General features: G+C 46.3%; 1 protein-coding gene across 3 annotated transcripts in view; it reads left to right on the top strand.

Annotated features, from left to right (window-relative positions):
* The window catches only part of LOC309357200 (ATP-sensitive inward rectifier potassium channel 12), a 47952-nt gene that overhangs the window by 5646 nt on the left and 17953 nt on the right, over positions 1–24353 (top strand). Inside the window, exon 1 of one of the 3 annotated variants that reach the window (XM_081889259.1) lies at positions 3317–3392. The exons of the other annotated variants lie outside the window; for them this stretch is intronic. Coding sequence (XP_081745385.1) covers positions 3388–3392 — 5 coding nt within the window. The 5' untranslated portion in view covers positions 3317–3387. Of the gene's footprint in view, positions 1–3316; positions 3393–24353 lie in introns of those variants that run through there. 3 annotated transcript variants of the gene reach the window in all.

Here is a 24353-nt window from a genome sequence, read left to right as displayed (position 1 = left end):
GGGAAGAGGCTGCCCAAGGGATTGGTCCAAGATCACCCAGTCTTCTTCAGAGCTGCGTGGGGATTTGAACCCAAGGCTCGCCAATCCAGCTGCAAAACAAGCCACGCTACCTTTCTAAGCCCATGGCCACTTTACTGTGAACTCTGAAAGATTTTTTCCCTTATACAAGGCACTGTATAGAGAGCCAGTGTGGTGTAGTGGTTAAGAGCGATAGACTCGTAATCTGGTGAACCGGGTTCGATTCCCCGCTCCTCCATATGCAGCTGCTGGGTGACCTTGGGCCAGTCACACTTCTCTGAAGTCTCTCAGCCCCACTCACCTCACAGAGTGTTTGTTGTGGGGGAGGAAGGGAAAGGAGATTGTGAGCTGCTTTGAGACTCCTTAGGGTAGTGATAAAGCGGGATATCAAATCCAAACTCTTCTTCTTTTTCTGCTGTCCTCTGGAGGAGCAAGCAGAAGAAGTTAGCACATCAAACCATTGGTCTTTCCGGCTCAGTATCGTCTACACCAGGGATAGGGAAGCTGTGGCCCTCCAGATGCTATTGGACTACAGTTCCCATTATCCTTGACCACTGGCCATGCTGCCTGTGGCTGTCTGGTGGGAGTCCACAATATCTGGAAGCTACTGTGTTGTCTACCCTTGGTGTAGACCAGTGCTCTTCAGCCTTGGGTCTTCATGTGTTCTTGGACTACAACTCCCATCACCCCCAGTCATCTTAACCAATGGTGATGGATGCTGGGAGCTGTAGTCCAACAGCATCTCAGGACCCTAGATCAAAGAACACTGCTGTAGATAACTCTGAGACAGATGGACAGCTTCTTCTAACAGGAAAGATGCCAGCAAAATGCCTTAGGCCAGTCCTAAAGCCCATTGCCTTTTAAAACTGAACGTTTGCTTTTCTAGCAACGTTATTAAGATGCAGGGGTTAAAATATCATTCCAAAGGTGCGTCTACATGGCCTGTTTGCTCAATATTCATTCTGATTTGTTTGCCGGGAGATTAAATGGCACTGGTTAATTTATTGAACCTTCATTATGATTTGTTTGCGGGAACGGTATGCAGTGTTGAACCAAGCAGGTGTTCACCCCAAAGAAGGGATGTTTTTTGAAAGCTATGCTATGGACTATGCAGAAATGGCAAAGCTGACGGCAATATTAAGAGATCAGAACAATGAACTTTTTATAGAACAATGGAGGCCTTTTTTGGACTATTTGGAAAAGCATGAAACAAAATCGCGGGCAGGATTCGAGATAGGAGCAGCAAAACAAAAATGATAAAGTATTAGAGGGATTTTGGTAACACACGAGAATTTGATCTATAACGCAGTAGAAAAGAGTTTGAATGAAAAGACTGCGGAAGTGTGGGTGGGAAGTCAAGACATGAAACAATGTAACTATTTAATCTGAGGTTAATTAGTTAAAAAATGGAAATTCAATAAAAAATTATATTGGGGGGGGGGGAATTACGTAAATTACTTCACCCCACTCGTTCCGCTGCCTTTTCTCATCACTCGTCTTATTGCTAAAGGTCTGAACTTTTAGGGAAGGAGGCTTGTCACACAAGACTAGAATTGTGCAGCGTAAATAAGCTGGTATGTGATTGGATCTCACCTGAAAATAACCGTCTTGCAAGGGCCCTGGAACTTTAATCTTACAGTACCCTTGTCAGGTAGGTTAAGCTCAGAGTAATAAATTATTATTATTATTATAGGCAGCCTGAATTCACCCATCACATGTCAGGACTGGCAGAGATTTAAACTTGAGATTTCCTAAAACAAAATCCAGTAGGATAGCAGCTGCTCGGTTTGGGAGATAGTTGCGATTACTCAGCGGCAAATCTTTGTTGTGCCTTTAGCAGCCTCTCCTTCTCCAGAAGCCAGCAGGCAAAGCTGTTCACAGCACAGAGGCAAATATCAATCAATTGTCAATGTTTGCAGATCAAGCTGCACAAGAGCAGAGGTTGGTTAAAAAAAAAAGTTGGTAAGTCTGTCAACAAAGGAAAGGTGGGATCCTGCACATTCTTTTATATATACACCGTATTTTTCGCTCTATAAGATGCACCAGACCACAAGACGCACCTAGTTTTTGGAGGAGGAAAACAAGAAAAAAAATATTCTGAATCCCAGAAGCCAGAACAGCAAGAGGGATCACTGCGCAGTGAAAGCAGCAATCCCTCTTGCTGTTCTGGCTTCTGGGATAGCTGCGCAGCCTGCATTCGCTCCATAAGACGCACACACATTTCCCCTTACTTTTTAGGAGGGAAAAAGTGAGTCTTATAGAGCAAAAAATACGGTATATATATATATATAAAAGAGAGAGAGAGAGAGAGTGTGTGTGTTAGTTGCCGGTATTTGATAGCTGAGTTTTGTGAGCCCCCCCCCCCCCCCGGTTTGCAAACTAAATTAGGACTTGAGTTTGAATTTGACCTCTGCCAAAGAGCTTCACTCTACAGCTTTAGGAAGACACCAACTCAACCCCAGGTCTGCTGTCCCATCTACTTAAAAGACTCTGTGGTAAAAGAGATAAAATAAAGCAGATCTGGGGCTCTGAAGCCTTGCTCTGCACAGCACCTTTGCCCTACATTTCCATGTATCTCCCTATATACATAAAAACGTAATGTTGTCATCACACAGCCCCCATGGGGTGATTTCTAATCATCTATGTACAGGCAATGGACTTATTCTCAAGAGTATAGATCCTTTTTTAAATGTAAAAACAGCACCATCCACTCAGAATTAGGGTAGCTGGCTCAGGTTTTACAGAATTACTGTACAAAAATCTTGTTTTAAGGGGGAAGAAGTCCTAATTGGGGAGGGGGCACTGAACAGCCCACTGGGGACTGAGCATGCTCAGTGGGCATGGACTGTTGGAGAGAAACCCAGAGAGGAGGAGGAGGAATGGAGTAACCTGCAAAATGGCATGGCTGGCTGGAAACCTGTGCAGGGCATCCTATACTACAACATTTTGTTGCAGCTCTCATTTGTTTACCTCTCTTTCCAGCTTTTGCAGGGAGTTCAGGGTTGCCAACTTCTCCCCCCCTCCCCAACTTGGGCTATGGATGGTTGCATAACAACAAGCAGGGAGATCCTGCAGAGGGGTTGCTTTTTTCGCTCAGAAGATGTCATGCTTGGGGACGGTTCCTCTGCTGTTTTGCTTTTTGTTTTTCTTTTAAATAGTGCCCCGCAGCTGTTGGAGGCACAGGAAGCTCGCCCGACAAACAGGGGTGGGAACTTGAATGAGTTATTCTTGTTTGGCTGGCAGGTGGGCTGTGCTGGATGTGATGAGGGCGCTTCTCTAACTTTGGAAGGAAGGCAATGGTTTTCTCTTAAACTTGGTCTGGTGGTTGGTGACCGTTCTCTGCTTCTCTCTGGGGCACGAGGCTTCAAGATGTGGTGAGAAAACCAGTCCTGTTGCATTTGTGGGGCCTCCTGTTCATTCAGCCAAGTGAGACTCTGGCTGTGTGCCCCATGTCCTGCCCTGACAGCACCCCAGTCTAGGAGGATCAAATGATCACCATGGTTCCTTGAACATTCGGGGCACAAGGACCCAGGGCAATTGGGAAGGGGCCCAAATTTGGCTTTCTCTGGAATGACCTCCTGGCTAAGCCTGGGTTTATCACCCTGTATGAGTTTTGCGCCTGTAGCCACAGGTTCTAATCTCAGCTAAAGCAAGCCACTGCCTCTTGGCGTAAATTCCTCTTGTAGTCTGGAATATGTGGGTTAATAGAGCCAGTCTACCTTACAGGGTTGTTGTTAAGGCTGCTGAAATAGTGAATTGGAGAAGCATGCTCATCTGGAGAGAGAGACAAGGAGGAAAGCTGAAAGGACTTTGGGGAGAACGGAAGCTGCTCTGCAGTGCCTTCCCACCCATGTCTGCTCAGAAGTAGGGATGCATTTTGTTTGAACATCTCGATGCTGAGCTTCACTGCACAGATTTTCTTAAAATTCTCATTTCGCTCTTGATCTCGCTGACAAGCAAGTTATTCCCCCAACCCCTGGTTCTGCTAAAAAAATATCATATTCTTGCATATGATATGCATTATTATCTGTGATATTATACACATATGAATATAGATTCCTGGTTTCCTAAAGTAACCAGTAGATGAACAGGTACTTACAACAATGCACATAACTGTATAAAAATACAGTTTGGTATTTTATTGCTTATAAAATCATGATGTAGAAATACAGGGCAGAATGGGTGTGACTCTTCCATGTGTATTGTGTGCGTCCTATTCGTGGGCTGCTTGGATATAAGCAGACAGATGATGCAAAAGATGGTTTGATGTGGGCAAGGCTTGGCTGAGATGGAATATGTGTATAAATCCATTTACAATCTTCCATCTCTACTCAATAGTAGACCCTACTGAGGTCAATGCAGTTTATTCCTGGGTAAGTGTTTTGCAGGCTGGCAGACATCTGTTTATGTATATGTCTGCTTTGCAAGGTTCTGGTATCACTGTATTGTGAATAAGAAGATAATAAAGTTTAATTTTGCTAGCAGTTTGGAGTTGATGCAATCTGAAGTGAATTGCAGCCTGAGCTGTTTTATTGAGGTCTGTTTTTATTATCCTCATTCGTTCTGGTGTTCTATTTCTATTATCTCTATACTATATTCGCACCAGTCAGTCATCATCACGCGGTCTTCATTGCCTGCTTCCCAAAGTCTAAACCAGGGGTCAGCAAACTTTTTTAGCAGGGGGACGGTCCACTGTCCCTCAGACCTTGTGTGGGGGCAGGACTATAAATAATAAAATAAATAAAAATAATGAACAAATTCCTATGCCCCACTAATAACCCAGAGATGCATTTTAAATAAAAGCACACATTCTACTCCTGTAAAAACACCAGGCAGGCCCCACAAATAACCCACAGATGCATTTTAAATAAAAGGAGACATTCTACTCATGTAAAAACATGCTGATTCCCAGACCGTCCGCGGGCCAGATTAAGGCGATTGGGCCTGATCTGGCCCCCGGGCCTTAGTTTGCCTACCCATGGTCTTGAGGTAGGGGTGAGGGAGGGAACAGGAAGGTAAAGGAGGGAACATGTCTATAGTAAATAACTTGGAGGCAGGAGGGTTAAGAGAAAGCCTGGCAGGGGAAAAGAGGGTCTCTCTGTGTGTCAGTTTCCCCACAGAGTTCTCTTCAGCCACCATTTATGGACTCACAGCTGCCCCTCTGCCTCCACACTTACTTATTTACTTCATGAAATTTAATGCCACTGACTGGTTGGTTGCAGAGGAACAGTGGGATGAAGAAGGCCTAGAGCCCGGGGGAGTGTGGTGGGATGACCATGAGTAGTCAGAGGGAACAGACTGGGACAAGGAGCTGTTGGAAGCTGAAGAGATAACAATGCTTAGGACTCAGCTATACAGCTGAAAATAAAATGTTTTAAGTGCAATATACAAACGTGACACAAGAGGGCGACAGTGAGCTATGGCGAATTCAATGTCTTTTTCAAAACGTTTTTTTTTTTTTAAAAAAAGCATTTTCACAGCATTTTTTTAAATATGTGTGTAGATTCCACCTCAGTGAGCTGGGAGAGCCTGTGGCAGAGAGGAGTCCAGACTCAGACTCAGAGGCAGAAGCTGAAGCAGGAGAGGAGAGGGAGGCCAGGGGCAGAGATGGATTAGGCTTGTGAAGAGTCACAGGTGTCTCCCTCTCCTGCTGTGACAAGCTCCCTTCTCCCAGGTCTGCCAAAAACAGAAGAGGCATGAAAATAAGTTAGCTCCAAGCAGGCGCAGTCTTGGGGAAAACCCTGGAGAGGAAGGCACTTAGGGAAAGTGGAGAGCTTCTGTTTCTGCAACCGCTTCATGAGGGCCAGACCTGCCGGAGATGAGTTGCTGTGCTCTTTAGGCCTGACACTCCTGTTTTTGCTAATAAAGAGTTAACACAAACTTACACAGTACAATTTACATCTGGCTCACTCCTCTCATTGATATGGGGGGGGGGGGTAGAGTTGTTTGCAAAAAAAGACAAAATGGTAATATAATCCCCCCAAAAAAATCTACAGTCAAAATCCAAGACATACAAAAAGTAAAAACTGCAATAGGAGAGACTAAAACAAATTAAAACTCATGCAAACTGTTATAAGAAAAAACTGCTCCTTTTCCCTTATCCAAGAGCCTGTATAGAGTCCTTAAGTGGATTCCCTATCAGTGGGAGAGAAAAAAGAGGCTAACCAGAGTATATTGAGAAGCAAAGTGGCTAGTAAGCCTGATCTTTATTAAAGGTCCTCACTCACCACACGCAGGAAGGAGGAGACAACCCAGAACAATGGTGCACAAGCCCTTATATAGACTTTTGAAATTGCCTGTAGCCCAAGACCGGGACGCGGGTGGCGCTGTGGGTTAAACCACAGAGCCTAGGACTTGTCGATCAGAAGGCCGGCGGTTCGAATCCTCACGACGGGGTGAGCTCCTGTTCCTCAGTCCCTGCTCCTGCCAACCTAGCAGTTCGAAAGCACGTCAAAGTGCAAGTAGATAAATAGGTACTGCTCTGGCGGGAAGGTAAACAGCATTTCTGTGCACTGCTCTGGTTCGCCAGAAGTGGCTTAGTCATGCTGGCCATGTGACCTGGAAGCTGTACGGCAGCTCCCTCGGCCAATAAAGCAAGATGAGTGCCGCAACCCCAGAGTTGGCCATGACTGGACCTAATGGTCAGGAGTCCCTTTACCTTTAGCCCAAGACCATCCCCGAAAAACATCACACATACATCACAGAAGGAGGCGCTCTCCAGCAGAAATCCTGATTGCCAGAATATCTGTTAATGGTCACTGACTGCATTACCTGGGCAGCCTGGCCATTCTTTCGTGATGGTTAATACTTTAGTTTCTGAATCCAGGACACAGGCTCACCCTATTCATATACAAAAACGCCCTTAAGACAGGATTTGTAAGCAAAAGACAATGGGGAGGCTTTCCCATTTCCTTCCTAATTGCAGAGAAATATCTGAGGTCAATTTGGGAGAGTCAAAATGGCTCCAGGATTGCTCTCCCGTACTATTTCAGACACGTGGTTTATATACTTGTATATGTGTTTGCCTTGTACATTTACGGACGCTTCCTCTATATTTGGGACCTTAGAATTCTGATAACAAAGCTTTCTAAGCAACTGGGCAAGCTAGCCGAAATAAGAAGGTCTCCAGCAGTTTCACAAAATGACAAGGCAGAAAATTGTGTAGCCGTTGCCTGAATGTGGTTTGAGGGTGGGCTGAGAGCCAGCTAGCTGGCTCTCACTTCTCCTAGCTAGAGTCTGTCCTGTCAGGTGCCACCCGCCTTGAGAAACTGGAGTAACTCAATATCTCCGTGTGGTACACTGTAACCTTTGAAAGTCTGCCACGGCGAGACTGGGAGATCCTCAAAGGCTGCTAAATGCAGCCTTCCTGGGGGGAAGTTTTGTGTTTTCTTCCCTGACCTCTCCGAAGTCTTTATCATATTCCCCCCTTCCTTCCTTGGGATGGGAGGTGGGGAAGGGAGGTCAAATTCAGCCACGGCATTCACTGTGTAGTGGCACAGAGTTCACGGGTCACCCTGTGACTGCCCCCCTCTGCTATCTGATCCTGCCCCAACAGTTGGCATAAGTGAAGAGCATATGTGTGAATTTAAGGAGGGAGACAAGGACATGGAAGTGTGCATTTCAAGTCCAGCTGTTTGGAAATATATACGCCTCTGTGTCTGTGAGAGAGGCCTTGGTTGGTTGGGTTTTGGTGGGCAACCGCAGGTGGAATTCAGGTGATGCTGTGTTTGTGTATGTCTGCCAACCAGGCTATTATTATCTCAGGGTCTCAGTAAGGTAAAGGTAAAGGGACCCCTGACCATTAGGTCCAGCCGACTCTGGGGTTGCGGCGCTCATCTCGCTTTATTGGCCAAGGGAGTCGGCGTACAGCTTCCGGGTCATGTGGCCAGCAAGACTAAGCCGCTTCTGGCGAACCAGAGCAGCGCACGGAAACGCCATTTACCTTCCTGCCAGAGCGGTACCTATTTATCTGCTTGCACTTTAACGTGTTTTCGAACTGCTAGGTTGGCAGGAGCAGGGACCGAGCAACGGGAGCTCACCCCATCGCGGGGATTTGAACCGCCAACCTTCTGATCAGCAAGTCCTAGGGCTCCGCGGTTTAACCTTTAACCCAGGGGTCAGCAAACTTTTTCAGCAGGGGACCGGTCCACTGTCCCTCAGTCTTTGTGGGGGGCTGGACTATATTTTGAAGAAAAAAGCGAACGAATTCTTATGCCCCACAAATAACCTCGAGATGCATTTTAAATAAAAGGACACATTCTACTCATGTAAAAACATGCTGATTCCCGGACCGTCCGTGGGCTGGATTTAGAAGGCGATGGGGCCGCATCCGGCCCCCGGGCCTTAGTTTGTCTACCCATGCTTCAACCTGTTATGTTCCTATTTTTTAAATGCTCACCCGCGCTAGGTTCACAGAAAGCAATTTAGGAAATCAGGGTTTTAAAAAAATATTTTGATCCATAATCTTTATCATAGATTGTAATAGAAATAATCTTTTGATTAAAATATAAATTGTATCCATTTCTATCAATCCTATTTGACCATAGACACACCTCCTTTCCTTCCATTAAAAAGATTATCGCAGAGCGCCTCAGATATTGTTTGGTCATATATTTTGTGATTTACCTCTTGGCCTGGTTGCTCGACACTGAACGATGACCCCCGAGGAACCACAATTTGAGGCAATATGTTGGTTGCCTCCTATGTGGGGTCCTTATTGAATTAGAACCCCACTCCTGCAAGTCTTTTACGTCAGTGTTGGCTCTTTATAATACTTCTTCAGGCATTTTTATTTCAATTTGCTTCTTATTAACATCCTTAGATTCATCGGATTGTAGAGTTGGAAGGGACCACAAGGGTCATCTAAGTCCAATGCAGGAATATTTTGCCCACCTTGGAACTTGAACTCACAGCCCTGAGCTTAAGAGTCTTGTGATGGCAATGTTCTCTGAAAAGTGATTTAGAAATATTTTCATAACGGAATACAGGTGCCCCATAATAGTTCTCCTGCATTGGTAAGAAACTGATCTTTAAACATGGTGACCAAATACACTTTGGAACTCCCTGCCAATTGACAACAGGCAGGCAGCTTCGCTGTGAACTTTTCAGCACCTGCTTAAAACATTTTTGTTTAGACAAGCCTAACGCAGACATGTAACATGCAGACATGCGCTTAACCTCTCTTTTTTTGCTTACTGTTCATTAAAAATAATAATAATTAACGAGTGTTTTTAAATATCTGTTTTCACCTGTCCTGTTGATAATGTTAATGTTTTGGGGAGTTTTTTTTTGTAAACAGCTTGTAGGTTTTATTACAATCTAGAAGTATATAAATGTTGTGAAATGACATAAATAAGAGGAGAGGTCTCTGCCCTGGTGAGCTTACAATGTAAGCTTTTTCATAAGGAGAGAGCAGAGGAAGGGGGCAGGAAAAGAAGGCAGGAAGGGGCAAAGGAAGACTGTTTTATGTACCTGTGCTTGGTTTTAGAAAGGCAGGGGGAGCTAGTGGCTTCATGGAAAGGGTGGGGAAGACATTGGACTGAAGGGGCATTTGGTCAAGATGCCAGCCTTACAGGGAGAGGAAAGTTGCCAAAGGTCAGACTTTTAGAAGACATCTGAAGGCAGCCCTGATTAGGGAAGCTTTTAATGTTTGATGCATTGCTGTATTTTAATATTTTGCTGAAAGTTGTCCAGAGTGGCTAGGGAAGGCCAGCCAGATGGGCGGGGTCTAAATAAGAAATTATTATTATTATTATTATTATTATTATTATTATTATTATTATTATTCACTGCTTCCGACTTGCTGAAAGGAGAATATTGGGAGTCAGCCACCTGGCAGAGGCAGGATGCGGTCCCCGGCCACCTCAGAACCACACAGCTTGTCTGCACCAGGCAAAACATGATGTATGGGAGATGCCACCACACTGACTGGTGTACCCAGCTCAAAAAACTAATGTTCTGACTGCAGTGGGTTCAGGATCGGGGTGAGGTTGGGAAGAATGCATTTCATTTGTTGACATTTGGGACCAGTCTATTTTTGGTCTGAGTCAGTTTCACATCTGCTCATTCATAAGAACATAGGAAGGGCTCTGCTGGATTAGACAATCCTGTCCACCACCCGGTTCTCACCGTGGCCGACCAGATGTCTATGGAAAGCCCACAAGCAGACGAGGTTGCTGGGTATGTTTAGCCTTGGAAAGATGAGATTGAGAGGGGATATGATAGCCATCTTCAAATATCTCAAGGACTGTCACATGGAAGAGGGAGCAAGCTTGTTTTCTCCTGCTCCGGAGGGTAGGAACTCGAACCAGTTGCTGTTATAGCCGAAATCAGTTTGAAATCCACATCGTGATAACGGTTTCATAATATCTGACATGGCAATATATCGCAAATCGCAATGTGTGTGTGTGCTATATAAAAAACTGTGATGGGGGGAAACCGTGAAGCCGGTTATCGCTTCTCTCGTGATTTCTGCTGCTGCTGTTGTTCTGTACTGTAAAATAACAGTTGTAACCCTATGTTGGGTGGGACGCAGGTGGCGCTGTGGGTAAAGCCTCAGTGCCTAGGACTTGCTGATCGCAAGGTCAGCGGTTCGAATCCCCGTGGCGGGGTGAACTCCTGTCGTTCGGTCACAGCTCCTGCCCACCTAGCAGTTCGAAAGCACCCCTAAGTGCAAGTAGATAAATAGGTACCACATTATAGCGGGAAGGTAAATGGTGTTTCCGTGTGCGGCACTGGTGCTGGCTCGCCAGTTGCAGCTTTGCCACGCTGGCCACGTGACCCGGAAGTGTCTTCAGACGGCGCCGGCTCCCGGCCCCTTGAGCGAGATGAGCGCGCAACCCTAGAGTCGGTCACGACTGGCCCGTACGGGCAGGGGTACCTTTACCTTTACCTAACCCTATGTTAAAGGTAAGTAAAAATGTCCCAGTTTTAGACTCCGAAGTAGTAGTAGTAGTTGCCACAACATTATGCCTGCACAGTGGTACCTTGGTTCTCAAACTTAATCTGTTCCGGAAGTCCATTCCAAAACCAAAGTGTTCCAAAACCAAGGCGTGCTTTCCCATAGAAAGTAATGCAAAATGCATTAATCCGTTCTAGACTTTTAAAAACAACCCCTAAAACAGCAATTTAACATGAATTTTACTATCTAACGAGACCATTGATCCATAAAATGAAAGCAATAATCAACGTACTGTATTATAAAATAAATAAGACCATATTGTAGATGATAAAAATTAAAATTAATGTTTTTTCTTATCTGTACTGATGATAGTCATTGTTTGGATGGGGGGCTTTTATCCATTTCCACAGTCACACAATCAATCAATCAATCAATCAATCAATCCATCAATAGCTGAACTGGGTTCCACATAGCCACAAAAACAAATGAACAAAAAAAGCCTCAAAAAAGAAAGAAAGGAAATAAATAGCAAAAACATAAGCGCCAAATGCAATGGTACCTTGGTTCTCAAACTTAATCCATTCCGGAAGTCCATTTGACTTCCAAAATCTTCGAAAACCAAGGCACAGCTTCTGATTAGTGCAGGTGCCCTGGAAACAATAGCCGACAGCCGCATTGGACGTTTGGCTTCCAAAATAGTTCGAAAACTGGAACACTTACTTCCGGGTTTTCAGTGTTCGGGGACCAAAGTGTTTGAGAACCAAGGCACCACTGTATATAGTTGCATCCTCATTTCAGACATGGTGATACAGTATATCAGTATATTGTGGTGTTTAGCTGATGATCTATTGCAAAGTTGAAAATTAGATATCGCCCAACCCAACTGTTTGTCTCTACATAAGGTAAAGGTAAAGGGACCCCTGACCATAAGGTCCAGTTGTGGCCGACTCTGGGGTTGCGGCGCTCATCTCGCTTTATTGCCCGAGGGAACAGGCGTACAGCTTCCAGGTCATATGGCCAGCATGATTAAGCCACTTCTGGCGAACCAGAGCAGCGCACGGAAACGCTGTTTACCTTCCCGCCAGAGCGCTACCTATTTATCTACTTGCACTTTGACGTGCTTTCGAACTGCTAGGTTGGCAGGAGCAGGGACTGAGGAACGTGAGCTCACCCCGTCGCGGGGATTCAAACCGCTGACCTTCTGATTGGCAAGTCCTAGGCTCTGTGGTTTAGTCCACAGTGCCACCTGCGTCCCTTTGTCTCTATATAGTTCCATCCTTATTCGAGACCTTGTGATATATCGGTACATCAAGACGTTCAGCTGGTGATATATCACGATGTTGAAAACCAGACATCACTCACCCACCAGAAATTCAGCTCACTTCCCTGCTGCCCCCCTTGCTTGCCCACTCTGCTCCCCTGCCCCACTGCAAGCCTCACTTCCTTGCCTGCTGCCTTGTTTACCGCATCCCCTGCCTGCCTCCGTTGCTCCCCTCACCCTGGAGCCTGCACAGCCCATCACCAGTGTGACAGCAGACTAGCAAAAAATAGCACAGAGAGAAAACACACATTTGTAGTGTGTCTTTTTGGTACGTCTTTTAAGTGAAGAACTGCTGCAACTAAGTTTGGAATCCAAAGGATAGTTATGCACCGATGTGGATATTATTCTGGGAGCTGAGGATCACGTCAGTTTGAATTGCAATTTGCAGAAATCAGATTCCTCGAAAAGAATAGCAAGTGCAATCTGATGAAGACCTTTTTTTTCTCCCCCTGACAGAGGTTTCACCTGGTGAGCTGCTGTTGTGTTGTGGTTTCTATGCTCCCTGGTATTTATAGGAAATTCTAGGTGCTGCACCTTTTCTCTTTAAATTTGCTTGAATTGGATGAACTTTTAATCTGTTTTGCTGTTCAGTTTTTCTTTTCGTGTTTGATAACGTGAGGCGTCTTGAGCCTTTAGAATGTATTCATCTATTGTTTTCAATCTAGGTAGGCTGCTTTTCACCATAAATGGAGAAGTCAGCATATCAAAGGATGGCTGTGTTTTGGCTTGTGTATTGCTTCAGAAAGTACAAATTAGACTAGTCTGCTTTTAGCTCAGTTGGTTACAGCATGTCGCTGATGACGCTAAGGTTGCAGGTTCGATCCCCATATGGGAGAGCTGAATATTCCTGCATTCCAGGGGGTTGGACTAGATGATTTTCAGGGTCCCTTCCAGCAATTCTATGATTCTGCTGTTTGTTTCAGCAGATGAATGGATGACATTTCTGTACAGCTTGCTCCTTTTATACAGAAAACTATCGCCTCAGAGAGAAGTTTAAGCTACAGTACTTTCCCCTGGCATGCTAGCTTTCTGTGTCTGAAGGGTTTTGTGGGGGGGGGGAAGCATATGTCATAGAAACATAAAGGTAAAGGTAGAGGGACTGCTGACCATTAGGTCCAGGTGTGGCCGACTCTGGGGTTGTGGCGCTCATCTCACGTTATTGGCCAAGGAAGCCGGCGTACAGCTTCCGGGTCATGTGGCCAGCATGACTAAGCCGCTTCTGGCGAACCAGAGCAGCGCATGGAAACGCCATTTACCTTCCCGCCGGAGTGGTATCTATTTATCTACTTGCACTTTGACGTGCTTTTGAACTGTTAAGTTGGCAGGAGCAGGGACTGAGCAACGGGAGCTCACCCTGTCGTGGGGATTTGAACCGCCGACCTTCCAATCAGCAAGTCCTAGGCTCTGTGGTTTAACCCACAGTGCCACCCGTGACCCACACATAGAAACATAGGAAACTGCCTTATGCAGAGTCAGCCCATTGGTCCATCTAGCTCAGTATTGTCTACATCAGGGACGTCCAATTCCCAATAGACTGTGGTCTACTGGCAGTGATCTCCCTATTGTCGTAAAAAGACTGGCAGTGCTCTACCCAAAGTTGTGGAGCTTTTTTTAAGGAAGCTAAAGTTGTTGAGTTGGGTTTTTGTTTGTTTGTTTGTTTGCTTGCTTTTTTGTAAGGAGATCGCTGAGGGGCCAGAGATCAACCAGGATCTACCAGGAACACCCCGCGATCTACAGGTAACTCGCGACCTACCTGTTGGAAATGCCTGGTCTACACTGACTGGCAGTAGTTCTCAGGGTTTCAGAAAAGGTTCTCCCCCAGCTCCATCCAGAGAGGCTAGAATTGAACCCAGGACCTTCTGTACTCAAAGCAGATAGTCGACCACTGACCCATGGTCATTCCCTGTCAGAATCTCCCCATGTGTAGTCCGAAGTGGGATAGTCATCAGTGGCGTAGTGTGGGGGGTCAGGGGGGCTGGCCGCACCTGGCGCAACATCTGGGGGTTAGGGGGCGCAAATCCACAGGTTGGGGGTGCAAATCCACGGGTTAGGGGGCGCAAATTACTTGCCTTGCCCCAGGTGCTGACAACACACGCTACGCCACTGATAGTCATGGGCCAGGACTGTGTCCTTTCGTCCAGCGGACGATGTGTCCATTTCCAATGTGGCAGGAAGGAAGGAAGGAAGGAAGGAAGGAAGGAAGGAAGGAAGGAAGGAAGGAAGGAGAAGAAGAAGGAGGAGGAGGAGGAGGAGAAGAAGAAGAAGAAGGAGAAGGAGAAGGAGAAGAAGAGTTTGGATTTGATATCCCGCCTTTCACTCCGCTTCAGGAGTCTCAAAGCGGCTAACAATCTCCTTTCCCTTCCTCCCCCACAACAAACACTCTGTGAGGTGAGTGGGGCTGAGAGACTTCAGAGAAGTGTGACTGGCCCAAGGTCACCCAGCAGCTGCATGCGGAGGAGCGGGGAAGCGAACCCGGTTCACCAGATGATGAGTCCACCGCTCTTAACCACTACAGCACACTGGCTCCATGTATGCACACATGCACAGATTGGCCTCTGAGCTATTCCCGGCTCCCTGAACTAGAGGCCAAATGGTTGCCAGTGGATTGCGCTGAGATCCTGCCTTCCCCTCCCCTCTGCCAGCACTTGTGTGTTGAGGGCTGCTTGAGTGTTGCAAGCAACATCGGTTTCAACTCGACATTGTTTTTAGAATGAGAGGCATATATATATATTCTATAGTGCCCATATAGCATGCTGGAAAAGAGGGGTAAGGTGGTTATAACTCAGTGTCAGAGTTGCTGCCTTGCATGCTAGAAGGGTCCAGGTTCCAGCCCCGGGATCTCCAAGTAAAACCACAGAATCATAGAATTTGTTAAAACCTGTACAGCTGTTTCATAAACCGTAGGTTAAATATATAAATCAGAATTATCCTGTATAAATCCAAATGGAGGAAGTTGACGGGGTGGGAGATATTTCCCATAACACTATTTTTTAAAGAAGTGAGATAGGACTTCATGCTGTGTATTTTTGTCAATGCTTCTTTCAAAATCTTTGTCTCCAAACGGACAAGAAGCTATTGAAAATGTTTTAAGAGTTTAACCTTTGTGTGTAATGCTTGGAACTAAGTAATAAGTTACTTGCATTGCAGGGCGTTGGAGTAGATGAGCGTCGGGGTCCCTAGGAGAAGACTGGGAGGTGGAGGTGTTTGAAGAGGTAACAGGGCTTAGTGAGCAGGGAGAGTCTGTGGCAGAAAGAAGGCCAGAATCAGAGGCAGGAGAGGAGGGAGGCCAAGAGGCAGAGATGAGTCTGTCGGGGGAAGAGGCATCGGTGTCTCCCCCTCCTGCTTCAACAAGCTCCCCTCCTCCCTTATCTCACAGAACCATAATAATAATAATAATAATAATAATAATAATAATAATAATAATAATTTATTTATACCCCGCCCATCTGGCTGAGTTTCCCCAGCCACTCTAGGCGGCTCCCAATCAAGTGTTAAAAACAATACAACATTAAATATTAAAAACCTCCCTAAACAGGGTTGCCTTCAGATGTCTTTTGAAGATAGGATAGCTGCTTATTTTCTTCACATCTGAAGGGAGGGCATTCCACAGGGTGGGCGCCACTACTGAGAAGGCCCTCTGCCTGGTTCCCTGTAACTTGGCTTCTTGCAGTGAGGGAACCGCCAGAAGGCCCTTGGCGCTGGACCTCAGTGTTCGGGCTGAACAATGGGGGTGGAGACGCTCCTTCAGGTATACTGGGCCAAGGCCGTTTAGGGCTTTAAAGGTCAGCACCAACGCTTTGAGTTGTGCTCGGAAACTGAAGAGACATAAAACAGGCGGATGAGAGCTTGGCTGCAGGAAGCCACAGTCTCTGATTACTAGGCTGTGAGGAGGTGGGCTCTTTCAGTCTCAGCATCTGGTTCTCATGGTTTTGATAAGAAACTGTTCAAACTCCAACTTTGAACTGTGTGAACTGACCAGCAAGCTCCTTTGACACCAGTGACAGATTGGGAATATCAGAAACGATACGATAATCTTTATTGTCATTGCCCCATACAGAACAACGAAATTGAAAAACATACATTAAGACATTCAGAAACCAACAAGCCTGCCATCCCAGCTATCCCAACCTGGTTAGCCCCCTAAAAACTCCGATACCCCATTTTTAAATACAACATACTCCCATACAGACTCCTTAATAAAGGTAAAGGGACCCCTGACCATTAGGTCCAGTCGTGACTGACTCTGGGGTTAAGGTGCTCATCTCGCTTTATTGGCCGAACCAGAGCAGAGCACAGAAATGCCGTTTACCTTCCCGCCAGGGCGGTACCTATTTATCTACTTGCACTAGCGTGCTTTCGAACTGCTAGGTTGGCAGGAGCAGGGACCGAACAATGGGAGCTCACCCCGTCGCGGGGATTCGAACTGCTGACCTTCTGATTGACAAGTCCTAGGCTCTGTGGTTTAACCCACAGCGCCACCCACATCCCTACAATGCATTTAAAACCAAAATCCCATTTGGGTAGAAACTGTTTCTCAGGCGGCTAGTCCTAGTCTTTATAACCCTGTACCTTCTTCCAGAAGGCAGAAGCTGAAAGAGAAAAACCGTTATTGACAGGTTTGCTGAGTCCCTGCCCCTAAGTCAACGCAGCTGTTTCAGCTACAAGATTTCTTCCCCGCCCCAATCTAGATGGTGGGAAAGAATATCTGTGCAACTGAATGCCTCAAAAATCCTGTAATTATTGTGTCATCCCCCATCTTCCCCCCATACAAAAAAAAGAAGAAGCACCTTGTCAAACACCCACCTCTAACTGGGGAGCCTTTTAATGCATTTTGGAGAGGCACCTGAGAATGTTCTGTGGCTTTGTGTGTGCATATTATCTTTCTCTCGTGTGTATATTTGTGGGAGCTTGTGGGCTCGCGGAGTGAAGGATAATTTATGGCTCTGCTTGCTAATGGAGTAACTGATGGGGCCAAATCAACCTTCTGCCACCTTGTTAAAAAATCCTCCTAAAATCAAATCCTTACAGGAGTGGGTGGTTGGTATTCCTCCTTCCCTTCTCTGCTTCTGCAAGTGATTTGCTGAACCAGGTCTGAGAGTCTGGAGTGGGGCGAAGTGCAAAGAAAGGCCTTGTGGAAGCAACGTCTTGCTACAGGCAGCGTCTGCTAAAAAGGAGTGTCATTGTGTAGCTGGAGGTGTAGCTGCACCCCACTAAGTATGAGATGCTCACTGCGGCTTCCAGCAGCGACTAATGGAACTCAGAGCTCAGCCACTTGGAAGAATCATCCTTCAGAATGGAGCCTCCCTGTCTCTTCTCTGCGGGGTTCTAAGTATCGCCTTTTGTTCCGTCTTTAGGGCATGTGGCCGATGAACTGGCTTGCTCCATTTAAAAAACAAACAGACTAGGCTGAAAACCTTTCTCTTGTTGTGGGGGTGGGTGTCTGAGCCTCAGGTCCCAAGGAACAGACCTACCTAGGAAAGAGAAAACCCATCAGAAAGAATCTCTTTTGTAAGAGAAATTGCAGGCAGCTTCCCATGACAGAGGAGAAAAAACCCGCAAGCCACAACTTTTATTTAGGACAGCTCGAAACGTCGCAAAATAGCAAGTTTTCAAGTCCTCCAGAGCTCCTCATCTGGCTGGGCGCTAGAGTAGGGGAGATAAACAGTGAAACAGGCTTGCTGTTGTAGCCAGAAAGTCTGCATTGGGTCACGGTGGGGTCATCCACAGGGGTTCTTCACAGACAGGTTAGTGAGGCTGGTGGGAGAGCTTAACTTTCTTTTCCCCTTAGGTATGAAAAAAAGGGAGGTCAGGTTTCATCAAAGGTATTTTCCTTTATAACCCCAGTGGAATCTACACACATCTAAAAAAACACTGTGCAAATGCTTTTTAAAAAAAGTTTTAAAAATATATCGAATTTGCCGTAAGTTCACCATCGCCATCTAGTGTCACATTTGTATAATGCACTTCAAACACACTTAAAATGTTATATTTGCAGCTGTATAGCTCAGTTCTCCATTTGCAACTCCTCTAAGCCCAGTAAGGTGTTCTGAACTAGCTCTATCCCAAATATTATTGGGATACAGGTCTGCACTTTAAAGTGCTGTGTTCAAATGCTCTCTCCTGTTTTCTCCATGAAAACCTGTTCTTTAACGCTGATTCGGAATAAACGTGTTTTCTGCAGATTGCTGTTTGTAACCGATTCAGCAGTAAAGAGTGGGTTTTCACAGAGAAAGTGCTGGGGTGAAAAACTAAATGCTCAGAAACAAAGCTTTGAAGTGCTGACCTGTGCCTAGAAACACAGCACAAAGGGAAGTCTGGATGAGACCAGTCTTACTGATGGAGTTGGGGGGAAATACAGAAAGGAATTCAATTCAGTTTGCAGTTAAAGGTGAAACTCCCTAGTTTGCACTTTTTGTAACGTTACGCAAACTGATGCGAAGCCAGCCTTCAAAATTTGTAGTTCTCCAGATTTTGTGGTCTAAACCACTGAGCCTAGGGCTTGCTGATCGGAAGGTTGGCAGTTCAAATCCCTGCAACGGGGTGAGCTCCCGTTGCTCTGTCCCAGCTCCAGCCAACCTAGCAGTTCGAAAGCATACCAGTGCAAGTAGATAAATAGGTACCGCTCCGGCGGGAAGGTAAACGGTGTTTCTGTGTGCTGCTCTGGTTTTTCCAGAAGCGTCTTAGTCATGCTGGCCACATGACCCAGAAAAACTGTCTGTGGACAAACGCTGGCTCCCTCAGCCAGTAAAGCGAGATGAGCGCCACAACCCCAGAGTGGTTCACAACTGGACTTAACTGTCAGGGGTCCTTTACCTTCTCCAGCCAAGTAACACATGCTGTAGATGTGTGCCATAAAGTGTACATAAAAATGCATGCATCCACCCAAGCAATATTGCAGGAATGCATTACAATTCAGGGAAAATACATACTGAACGCGCATAAATGTAGGGTCGCCTGTATGGTTCGAAGTGACTTTTCCACGAGGAGAAAAGTCCAGTTGTCCCTTCGGAGGCCAACCTTTTGTGCTACCCTCTCCTGTGAGGCAAAACCACTTTGCCGGCTTTGATACGGCTGTGCGTGCAAGCTGTCCTCACAGCGCCATCCAAGCTTGCGCGACTCCAGGGCTCACGACCCTCTGAGCACCGTGGGGAGTTGCTCTTTTTCTTCTCCTCCCTTCAACCTTTTAGCTAACGAGGAAACAAATGCCTGGGATATTTGTAGCGACCCTGGAGAAGCTGGAGTTGGAAGGTCAGTGTGGTTTCAGCGGAGGAGGCCTTGCACAGCTGAAGGGACCACCAGTCGCCAAGGAAACCAACCGCAACCTGTCAGTGGCAGATGCTCAGGCCGGCCTGCGTGGCTTTGTTCCCTGACGAAAGGAAAAGGCCCGCAATGGGGGAAGGACTGCAAAGGAAGGGAAACAAGAGAACCATAGAATTTTTGAAGGGCAGAGTTGGAAGAGGCCACGGCGGTCACCTAGCCCAGCGCCCTGCAATGCACGAATCTTTTGCCGAAAGTAATTGTGATGCTATGATATGTGGATGAGGGTGAATCCAGTCGTGTGTGCGTGTGTGCAATATATAACATTTGTTCCATTTTATAAAACATGCATTTTACTAATTCTCCTGTTTAAACAAGAAGCAGAAAATTGGAACCTTAATTGTCTGTTCTGACACTGTGTCACCTCAAATACAGTTTTGGATTTTTGGGCTGATTTGTTTATTAGTTGCTGCATTTATATCCCAGCTTTTCTCCAAAAGAGCTGAAGGTGGCATATTTTCTCCCCCTTTCCATTTTTGTGAGGTAGATTAGGCTGAGGGCATACCCTCCAACATTCCTCAGATGAAAATAGGAGCATTTCTCATGCCTCTTAACTGGCTGTCCTTGACCCCTCTCATTTTTTGTGTCCCCCACCCAACCCAGCCACAAAGCATAACTAATAATAATAATAATAATAATAATAGAGCATTTATTATAAGAAGTGCAAAGGCCACCGCCACTTAACCAACGGGACACAACACTTGCACCCTCACTCTCTACCGTTCTGAGAAAGCCACTTAAGCCCAGTTTTATTTAATTTTATTCTTTGATAAATTTACAAAAAGAAAAACAAACACCAACAAATACATTTTAGAAAGGGGCAAGATTAGACACAGACACACAAGACTTTTTTTTAAACAGAAAAGAAAATCAAGACCCCATGTGCTTTGTTCTGCTCCCCCTTTCTTCCAGCCGAGGGCGGCCATGCCCTCTGACTGCCCCTCAGAGCCAGCACATCATGTAAGGCTAGGCATCGGTGATGGCAGCCTCTCCTTCTCCCCTTCTATTCTCCAGCAGCCGCTATGAGCTGCTTAAGAAAGGATGTTGTCCGCGTTGGCCAGGGAGAGGCGATGGAGAGGCAACAGGATTCTCCCTCGCAGTCACAGCTGCTTCTTGGGGCAAACACCGGCTCATTTTGGTCCCCGAGATGAGCAGAAGTAGCACTGGCAGGGGAAATAGGGACATTCTGGGATCAAATCAGAAGCCAGGATGGCTTTCGTAATTCCGGGACTGTCCCTGGAGAATCAGTGCACTTGGAGGGTATGTAATCCTCCTTTAAAAGATTCAAAGAAAGCCAGTTCTCCATTTCACTGATTTGGGGGGCGGAGGACCTAGCAAAACATTAAATAGTCAGCAGATTGGAACTGATCGTACTGGTGTTATGTAGCCTAATTGGGCAGGACTTATTAGAACAGGAAGCTAATGCTACAAGATGTTAGGAGACTAGGAGCACACTCTCTCCCTCCACCCTCGCTGCCACCAACTGATCAATATTTCTTCCCTGAAAGGTATTTATTTCAAAGAATAGAAAGATCTCAGCCAGCAGAGCACTCAAGGGTCTGCATTTATAGGGTCTGTATCAAGAGTTAACTTCCTGTCCCCACACGATCAAAAGCTGAGGTCAGGTCTACAAAGGTCACAGACACAGAGCGTGGTTTGTTTGTTTTTTTAATAAAAATCATTGATCAAATTAGAGGCAAACATTCTACATCGATCACTGGCATACTTTGCCAATGTATGATATCTTGTGCAGCCTGTTTCAGACATTGTGTTCTTCCCCCTCCTCTTCCTTCTCGCTGCTAACGTAGTGAAACAATTTCCCTCCAGCCTACCTCATCCGAACCTGAAATCATAAACCCTCCTGGCCTTTGCCCACTAAGACACAGCTGGAGGAGGAAACCCCACCCCTCCTTGCCCAGTACCTCTTGACCCTCTTATTGGCTTCCTTGATGGGTTAATGATTGGTCACCACCAGTCTTTGTCCCTCCTGTGACCCCCGCTCAGCTAGCACTGCCAAGCTGGTTCATTTGCATAAACTGAATTCCACGTTTGGCAAATTTTATTCAAGCCTCAATTAATTCTGTTCTTGTTTAGTCATTTAGTCGTGTCCGACTCTTTGTGACCCCATGGACCAGAGCACGCCAGGCACTCCTGTCTGCCACTGCCTCCCGCACTTTGGTCAAACTCATGCTGGTAGCTTCGAGAACACTGCCCAACCATCTCATCCTCTGTCGTCCCCTTCTCCTTGTGCCCTCCATCTTTCCCAACATCAGGGTCTTTTCCAGGGAGTCTTCTCTTCTCCTGAGGTGGCCAAAGTATTGGAGCCTCAGCTTCAGTATCTGTCCTTCCAGTGAGCACTCAGGGCTGATTTCCTTCAGAATGGATACGTTTGATCTTCTTGCAGTCCATGGGACTCTCAAGAGTCTCCTCCAGCACCATAATTCAAAACGATTAATTCTAACATTTACTAAATCCAGGAATTATGGGGAGGTTCTGGCACCCAGGAGTTTAGGGGATACTTGTCCACCTCAGAATTAAAATATTATAATGAAATGTAGTGTGGACATGGCCCCACGTCCCAAATTGACAGACTCTTCCATCCTTACTCTGAACACAACACGCCAGTGGACACAACAGCTGTTTGTCTGGTTCTCCTCTCCTACCTCCATAACATGGTTATGGGAACCATGGAGAGGATGGCCCCATCTGTCATTCACTGGGATGTTGCAAAGCCATCCCCATTGCAACTGTGCTCATTCAGTGGGCACTCCAGACATAACTCACCATAAAAGCTGCTTGGTGGTTGCGATGCAACTCATTAGAGTCTCCTCATTGTGAGCAATGAAATCGTCTCTCCTCAGCATACCTGAGCACGTCTGCTAATCTAACTCTCCTCTCGGGATGCCTTTTAATGAGGGAAGATGGATAGCTCTTCTCAAGGACTTCCTTTGTGTCTATTAGCCACTGCCAAGCTGGGCTCATTTGCATCTCTCCGTTTGTTTTTTGGGAGATGTGGCGTGGTCCTGAAAGTTAGCCAGAATCATAGAACTGTAGAGTCAGAAGGGACTCTGAGGATCATCTCGTCCAACCCCCTGCAATGCAGGAATTTGCATCTGTCCGGTATGGGGATTGAACCTGTGACCTTGGCGTTATCAGCACCACACTCTAACCAACTGAGCTATCCGGAGGGAGAAAGTTCTGCAGCCCCATGTCCTGCTTTACAGACAACAGACCTCTGTTTGAAAGAGTCCTCTGCTAGGAAGGCGGCCCAGTCCAAGCCCAGTTCAACTTAGCCCCTTGAGCCTGAGACTCCCCAAGCTCTGGTGCAAAGAGTAGACTTCCACTCATACTTAGGGACATAGGAAACTGTCTAATACTGAATTAGAGCACCGGTCCATCTAATTCAGGCATGTCCAAGGTCCGTTCGGGGGGCTTAAAGTGCGGCAGTTTATTTCCTGGGGTAAAATACTAAAAAAACCTCAACAACTCCAACCCTAAAAAAAGCTCAACAACAACTTTAATCCTAAAGAAAGGTCAAAAACTTGGGTTGGCTCTTCGGTCGGCCCCCACGGCCCTTCACTTCATCAGATCTGGCCCTCTTTGAAAAAAGTTTGGACACCACTGATCTAACTCAATATTGTCGACACTGACTGGCAGCGTCTCTCCATGGTTTCAGGCTGGGTGTCATGGGCTGGCTGGACATAGAGGAGTGGTGGGAGGCACCAGCTGGGGAACCTGGGGCAGAAAGAGCCTGGGGGTTGGTGGTGGGGCAATGATAAGTCGTTAGAGGGAGAAGAACTAGAAGACTGGGGCAGTGGGGGGGGGAGAGGTGTCAGAAGCTGAAGAGGTAACAGGGTTTAGTGAGCTGGGAGAGTCTGTGGCAGAGAGCAGTCCAGAAGCAGAAGCAGGAGAGGAGGGAGGCCCAGAGGCAGAGACGAGTCTGGTGGGTGAAGAGGTCCCCTCCATGTGGGTAGGTCGCCGGACCCCGGGGTGAGGCAAGTTTTTTTGAATATTTTTTATTAGGTATTTCAACATAACAATTCATCAAAAACACGTCATCCTCATTTTTCCTCCCCCTCCCCAAGATATAAAAACCCACCCTCCCACCACCCCCTTGACTTCCCACAGCTCCTCTCTCTGGTTTTTCAGCACGTTATTCTCTGCATATTATAAAATTGTAAAGATGCTTAATTTATCTATCTATATATTACCAACAAAAAGTTTGTGAGTATTTATTCAAAACCTGCCAAGGAGTTCAATTCATTTTGTTCTTTCTTTGTAAAAGGTTCCCATTCTTCTTTAAAGTCACAGTTGTCCTTATCACATAGTTCGTGTGTCAACTTCACCAATTCCACATAGTCCATCAGTTTCTCTTGCCACAATTCTTTGGTTGGGATTTCTTCGTTCTTCCATCCTTGTGCTATTAAGACTCTTGCCGCCGTTGTCGCGTACATAAAGATGTTTTTCAATTTCCTTGGCAGGCCGGGGTGAGGCAAGTGTTGCACCCCCTATGGTGGGCTTGGCAGGCAGGGTGGAGGCGATGCCCTCCCCTTCTTCTCCCTCTCTCTAGGCCAGCCCAGGGATGGGGCGCGCGTGGTGGGCACCCCTTCTCCAGCCACGAGGAGAAGTAGGGGCCATTGCTAGTGTTATGTACTGAAGTTCTCACCCTGGGCCAGCAGGGGGATACTGTAGATAGTTCAGGTCCACATATGCAAATAAGGGATCGAAAGTGACGTTCAGTGATTGGATAGTCACAGAAAGTTGTTACAGTTACATTGTACTGGAGCTCTATATAAG

The sequence above is a fragment of the Podarcis melisellensis genome (genome assembly GCF_964234715.1).
Source record: "Podarcis melisellensis genome assembly, chromosome: 14".
Taxonomy (NCBI): Eukaryota; Metazoa; Chordata; class Lepidosauria; order Squamata; family Lacertidae; genus Podarcis; species Podarcis melisellensis.
Note: the sequence above shows the minus strand (reverse complement) of the source record. Positions and strands in the feature narration are given on the sequence as shown.